A 7,500-nucleotide genomic window follows, 5' to 3' on the forward strand; every position below is an offset into this window, starting at 1 on the left:
CTTCAACAAGTAGTAATCCACTAGATAAGTGGATAAGATAAACATAAAGACGTATCTCTCTCTCTCTCTCTTTCTTTTACCGGCACTCTCCGTGGAAAGGAACTGGGGACCCTACCACGTACTCACTCCAAGAGCATCACAACATGAAAACTACAATTAAGTATCATGTTGTGACCACAGCGGCTCAAACATGAACCTACCGTAAAAAAATATATATATACAAATATGTATATGTATATATATATATATATATATATATATATTATATATATATAATATATATATATATATATATATATATATATAATATATATATATATATATATATATATATATTATATATATATATATAAAATATATATATATATATATATATATATATATATATATATTATATATATATATATATATAAACACACACACAAATGCACGCACTCCTTCCCCGGATCCTTACTTCTGAGTCTCAGGACCGTCTCTGCCCTGATCTCTCGGTCGTGGACGCTCGCCTGGCAGTAGTATTCGCCCTCATCGGTGCTCGTGAAGCCGGGGATGAAGAGGGACGCCGACTGCGGGCGTGACTGGAAGTAGATTGGACTTGCAGTAGTGGTGGTGATGGCTGTGGCAGTGGTAATAGTAGTAGTAGTAGTAGTAATAGTAGTAGTAGTAGTGGTGGTGTTGCTGGTAGTAGTAGCAGTAGTAGTAGTAGTAGTAGTAGTAGTCGTAGTGGTGGTAGCTGCATTAGTGTTAGTAGTAGGAGTACTACTACTAGGAGTAGTACTAGTGGTGATGGTTGTAGCAGTTGTAATAGTAGTGGTGGTGGTAGAGTATTAGTAGTGGTGGTAGCAGTAGTGGTAATAGGGGTAGTAGTAATTGTGGTGGTTGTAGTAGTTGTAATAATAGTAGTAGTAATAGTAGTAGTGGTGGTGGTGGTGGTGGTGGTAGTTGTAGTAGTAGTGGTATTGATGGTGGTAATAGTAGTAGTAGTGGTGGTAGCAGTAATGGTGGTAATAATCGCAGTAGTAGTATTGGTGATGGTTGTGGCAATAGAAGCAGTAGTAGTAGAAGCACCGTAGTAGAAACGTATGCGTGGTAGGAGTAGTAATAACAATAGTAGCAGTCGTAGTCGCAGTTGGTGTAGTAATAGTAGTAGTAGTAGTAATAGTAGTAGTAGTAGTAGTAGTAGTAGTAGTAGTAGTAGTAGCAGCAGCAGCAGCAGCAGTAGTAGTAGTAGTGTTAGTAGTAGCAGAAGCAACAGCAGTAGTACTAGTAAAAACCGCGACAGACGCAGTAGTAATAATGATAGTAATGGTAGTAGTGGTAACGGTAAAAGCGGCAACGGTAATTGTACATAAAGTAATATCATCGATAAAATCACTTATTATCCAAAAAAGGCGAATAAAGAACAAAAGAAAATTTCCCAAAACCATGCATCCACAACACCTCTTCTGAAACAATAACACAGTTCATCTTCATTCATACATTCCTTTCGTTCATCCCTTTAGCCCCCCCCCCCCCGCAGGACTTACAACGATGGGTTCCGGGATGCCCTTCCTATACCAGGCGACGGAGGTGTCACTCGGACCCGAAGTGGAGCAATTGAGGTACAGGTCCTCGCCCAGGTCTTCGAAAACTTCTTCAGGGGGTGTCACTACGAACTTCGGTATGTCTGGAATGTGTAGACAGAGGGTTTTATTCAAGGATTTTTTTTCGGGGGATTTATATTTGGAGAAAGTTTTTTTTCGTGGTTTATATCTGAGGAAAAAAATAGGGCTCGATTTTTTAAGTTTTTTTTCAGGGTTTATATTTGGAGAATTTAGTTTTCGAGATTTATATTGCTTTATTAGATCTTTTCTTGAATTAAGAGTACTTTAATAAAGTTTCCTTAATGAAAAAGCGATAACGAGTCTAGATTTTGTGAAAGATATTCAACAATTCGATGAAGCTGCTGGAGTGTACTTGAATGTTTTAAAATAGGCGAACTGAACTACAACTCTTTGCCGTACATGGGAGTTGTTAAGCTTCAGACTCCAGGAAAAAATATCACAAAAGCTTGCACAAGTTGATGACGGAACTGAACAGCAGGCCTAAAGAACAGCTCAAAGAACAGTTCTTCAAGGGTATACTTCTGCGAGCTGTGTCACACTTGGTCTTCCAGCAAGGGATTAAAATTTTGTTCAAGCACTGATCGTGTAGACAAAAATCAGTGCTTGATAAGTGACCAATGTACATGAGGATTCGATGTGTTTTTGCTTTTCTTTCTAAGAACAGTGTTCATTGCGAAATAGAGAAAATATGTTTGAATGAGAAATTATATCATCACGGTGCAAGAGATATATTTAACAATGCACCAAATACATTTCTTTCACTATGAAGATGTTCATTCTCATTCATACTTTTTTCTACAGAGTGTGATAGTCACATGACACTCATTCTCCTGATTCTACTTCTTATTCTACTCCCATTTCTATTCCCACCCTTACTCCTACTCCTGTTCCCATTCCCACTCTTACTCCTGTTCCCATTCCCACTCCTATTCTCATCAGCCTCCTACAACCACAAAATTCCTACCAGCGACTTCGAGGAAGAGCACAGCCTTCCCCAAGGACGCGCCGCTGGGGTGCAGGACCTCACACGACCAGAAACCCGAGTGGTTCTGGCTGAGGGAGTAGAAACCGAGGGTGAAGGTGGTCTCAGGCATTGCGGGGGAGTCGGGTTTCTCCGTGATCGTGATGTAAACCAGGTCATTCGAGGTCGACATCTTGGTCTTGTTCTGGATCGCGACCCGAGGCGTGTCCTCTTGCAGGAACATTATTGTCTAGGAGGGTGAACAAAAGGGGTCGTTGGTGTCAGCAATTAGAGTGTTATGTGCTGGCCGTACACTGTGTGTATCACCTTGTCATCAGTCATCAGTACATATCCGTTTGTTGTAGTCAGTAATAAGCGTGTTGTGTGAATGTCGCTTGCTGTATGTATCCAATGTGTTATGATCAGTTTGCCGTGTGTATGTTGTAGGTATCAGTTTGTTGTCATAAGAAAAGTAGTAACTGTTGCATATGTCAGTTTGTCGTAATCATTATTGAAAAAAGTGTACATATCTTGCGGTTGAATATATTAAATTACTGAAATCAGTATGTCGTCTGTACATTGTGTGCTGTACATCAGTTTGCGGCAATAAGTGAGCAACATGTGCGTTATCTTCAGTATTGTTGTTTGTCGCATGTTATCTTCGGTATTGTTGTATATTGTATGTTATCTTCAGTATCTAATATGTAATAATTATGGCTCTGAAGATGAAACTGGTTATTCAAAGCCCCTTTCGTCTCTACGCGATCATAACTCTTCTAGTAACTAGTTGAAATTGTTCGCAGAAAAGGAGGACCTTAATTTTAAAGGATTATAAAGCAATTTATGAAATTATAAAGTTCATATCTACGAAGGTAGATAATAACAGACTTACAAAGTTATTAAGCTATAAGATTTAAAACACACACACACACACACACACACACACGCGCACGCGCACACACACACACACACACGCACACACACACACACACACACACACACACACACACATATATATATATGTGTGTGTGTGTGTGTGTGTGTGTGTGTGTGTGTGTGTGTGTGTGTGTGGTGTGTGTGTGTGTGTGTGTGTGTGTAGTTACAAAGCAATAGTTACAGAATCACAAATTTATATACTTATAAACCTACGAAGTAACTGAATCATAAAATTATAAAGTAAGAAACGTAAAAGTTTATAAAATTAGGGCTATAAAATAAGGCTCTTAAGCCAAACGCAGACGAAGCACCGAGCTCACCACTTTGTTCGGATCCACGCCTTCGACTTTGCAGTTCATGGGAATGGGGGCGTCCATCCAGTTGGGGCGGTCAAGGGTCTGCAGCTCCAGCGTCACGTCTGCCTCCCCTGGCGAAAAGAGGCGATGAGAAAGGCGAAGGGAAATGGGATAGACAGAGGAAGAAAAGGAAGGCGAGACTCGGGACGTTTCGAAGCAAGCTCGGATCCTCCTTTCGTGGTAAACACTAAGGTTGAAGCCGCACTTTCATGTTTGTGTCTTTTTGGGTGGGCCATCTGAAGCGGAAACATATTATTCGAAAGGCTGTGGGTTTTGCATTTTTTCTTTTCGAAAGGCTGTGGGTTTTGCATTGTTTCTTTTAGTATACTGATATTTTTGGTAGCGAAGAAAGCTTGAGAGGAACTTGAGAGATGTTTCACACTGCTTTAATTACAGCTTGGAGGATGAAGAGTAGGAGAAACACCAGGAAGAGAAAATAGGGAGGAAGCGGAAGATGATTAGGAGGAGCTGGCTGACCAGGAAGAGAAAACAGAGGAGGCAAAAAGGTGACGAAGAGATTGAAGAAGAAAGAGGAAGAGAGGAGGAAAAAAAGAAGGTGGCGAAGAAGATGGAGAAGGAGAAAATGGAAGAGTAAACAGAGGACAGGGAGAAGGAGGGAAAAAAAGATGACGAAGCAGAAGAAAGGGAAGAGGAGGAGGGGGAAGGGAAGGAAGAGAAATAAGCCGTCAACCCATTAGAACAAGAGAAGACCGGCGCGGGCGTCCCTCGATCCGAGGCGCAGGCACTTACTCCAGACCTCGACGGCGACGGCATCGAAGGCCATGGGGCTCGTGTAGCACTCGTAGTAGCCCGAGTCGTCGAGGGAGGCGCTCGTGACGGTGAGCACGTGGGAGCTGATCTCAGGCCGCTCCCCGGGGAGCTTGGACACCTCGTAGCGCCACTCTCGCTCGGGCTCAACCACCACGTTGTTGTGCACGAAGGTCACCTGCGGCCGGATCGGAGGTCACACAAATACGCGCACTTAAACTAACACACATTATATACATACACACACATATATATAAATATATATGTGTGTGTGTGTGTGTGCATATTTATGAATGTATGTTTATGATTAGAATGAAACAAATGAAATTACGTAAATACAAATGAAATGTGACGTAAGACAAGCAATCAGTCTAAGACTTCTGTCCCATCTCCAAATAATACCACAAATACCCATTCCTTCAAACTGCACGAGAAAACAATACAATCTTTCTTGAAGATTAGATATAGAAAAAAAAAATCCCGCATATAAATCAGACACATAAACATCTCATCCCACATCGTGTGTTTACGACTCAAGATGAACTTCGTCGCATAAACTCACATCATTTTCCCAGTTTTGGACTTGGCACGTGATGTTGAAGTCGCGGCCCAGGACGGCTGCCGACGCGGCGATTCCCAGAACTTCCTCTCGAGGCTCTGCAAGGAGGCGGCCATGCGCTCAGTCGCTAGGATTTAGGCAGCTTTTTATTCTCTTCCTTGCAAGGTTTAGCTGAGCACGAGAAACTGTTCATAATACACACACACATGCGCGCGCGTGCGTGACCTACACAGTTATGTGTACATGTGTGTGTGTGTGTGCATATATATTTTAGGTGTGTGTGTGTGTGTGTGTGTGTGTGTGTGTGTGTGTGTGTGCACATATATATTTTATGTGTGTGTGTGTGTGTGTGCACATATATATTTTATGTGTGTGTGTGTGTGTGTGTGCTTCTGTGTACACACACACATACACACACACACATACACACACACGCACACACACACACACACACACACACACACACACACACACACACACACACACACACATATATATATATATATATATATATATATATATATATATATATATATATATATATATATATATATTATATATACACGTAGTTCAGTCTGTATATACATATAAGCACAGGGAGCAGCCCTTGCCTTCCACGACGACGGCGACGGAGGCGGAGCTGTAGCCGTCGAGGGAGCACTGGTAGACGCCCTCGTCCTCGGGCCTCGCCGCGGCCACCTTCATGACGTGCGTGAGGGTCGCGCCCTCCTCTTCGCTGGCGTCGGGGGCGTGCACGGTGTAGCGGGCGTCGCTGTGCTCGCCGATCTCTTTGCCGTTGTGGTAGAAGGTGACCTGACCAGGGAATAACTACAGTTAAAAAAAGAAATACGACGCACCGCACTATTGTTATCATTATTGTTATTCCTTTGTCAGTCATCGTGAAAGTGAAGATTGTGATGGAATCTAATCTTTAGTGCCCTGTCCTAGAACAGCTCCCCACGTCTTCACGCCACCCTACTCTATTTTTTCTGTGACATTACATACATTAATCGACTAGGAAAATGACCAGAGTGGTTTCCCGTTGCCTTCACTGGTTAACAGTGTCTTCTCCGTGAAAATGATCCTGATCATTAACTTCGGATTAGTGAGGACTTCTGTTCTGCATCTTGATACTCATAAACCATGACCGTATCAACTCCTTGAATCCCCGCCCACCACTTGCACCAATGGCTGCACGATATCTTGGTCGGAGGTTCTGCTCTGATAATGAGAAAACTACTATTCCTCTCTCCATCATCATCTTTATCTTCACCCTCCCCTACCCCGCCTCTGTGTCACTCTTTAGAGATAATATGAATAATAATAGTGGTAATAAGAAAGATGATATTTCTTCTCACTTCACTATCATTATCTTTACCGTCACCATTCCAGCCCGCTCTCCAGCCTTCCCGGATGACGATGGGAGTAGTACCAACACGCCCAGTCTAAAGAAACTAAAGATGATGATACGGATAAAAAATAATATTGTCATTATTTTTACTATGATGATAATGGTGATAATACTAACATTCCTCTCTAAATCACCATCATTCATTCATTTTTACTATCATCGCTATCTTCACTGAGAATCATTATTCACTATCTCTCACTTCCTTTCCTGGATGAAGATGGTGGGATGAGAATAATTGTAGAAATACTACTATTTCTCTAAGATTACCATCTTCATCATCCCCTTTCCCTTCCTCACTAACCATCCTGGAAAGAGAAGATAGTGATGACAATAATAGTGATAAAAATACGATTATTTCTCTCACCATCATCACCATGGTGATGGAAATGATTGTATAGATACCATTATTTTTCTCACCATCATCATCATCTTCACCCCCTCCCCTCACCATCCTGGATAGAGATGATGGTGATAAGAATAACTGTGAAAATACCATTATTTCTCTCATTATCATCACATTACCTTGATAATTAGAGATGATGGTGATAAGAATAACTGTAAAAATACCATTATTTCTCTCCCCATCATCACCATCTTCCCCGTTCACCCCTTCGTCACCACTCACCTTCTTCGGCCATTCCTTGACGATGCAGCTTAAGAAGAAATCTTGTCCCAGTATCGCGTGTGAAGCTTTTATATCAAGAACTTCCCACGGTCGCTCTGTGGGGTGGAAAACGCAGAATCTGTTTGTTTGTTTGTCATTGTTTCTGTGGTTTCTATCTGTCTCTGCCTCTCTTTGTTTTCTCTCTCTCTCTCTCTCTCTCTCTCTCTCTCTCTCTCTCTCTCTCACACACACACACACACACACACACACACACACACATACACACACACACACACACACA

At 41.9% G+C, this 7,500-nt stretch overlaps 1 protein-coding gene across 1 annotated transcript in view; it reads right to left on the reverse strand.

Annotated features, from left to right (window-relative positions):
* LOC119595100 overlaps positions 1-7,500 on the reverse strand; it is a gene marked incomplete in the record, with an annotated part of 95,204 nt that overhangs the window by 44,864 nt on the left and 42,840 nt on the right. The window contains 8 exon segments of the mRNA XM_037944244.1: positions 455-578; positions 1,527-1,666; positions 2,569-2,815; positions 3,822-3,928; positions 4,608-4,803; positions 5,188-5,282; positions 5,796-5,997; positions 7,221-7,315. Coding sequence (XP_037800172.1) covers positions 455-578; positions 1,527-1,666; positions 2,569-2,815; positions 3,822-3,928; positions 4,608-4,803; positions 5,188-5,282; positions 5,796-5,997; positions 7,221-7,315 — 1,206 coding nt within the window.

Source organism: Penaeus monodon, chromosome 35 (genome assembly GCF_015228065.2).
Source record: "Penaeus monodon isolate SGIC_2016 chromosome 35, NSTDA_Pmon_1, whole genome shotgun sequence".
Classification (NCBI taxonomy): domain Eukaryota; kingdom Metazoa; phylum Arthropoda; class Malacostraca; order Decapoda; family Penaeidae; genus Penaeus; species Penaeus monodon.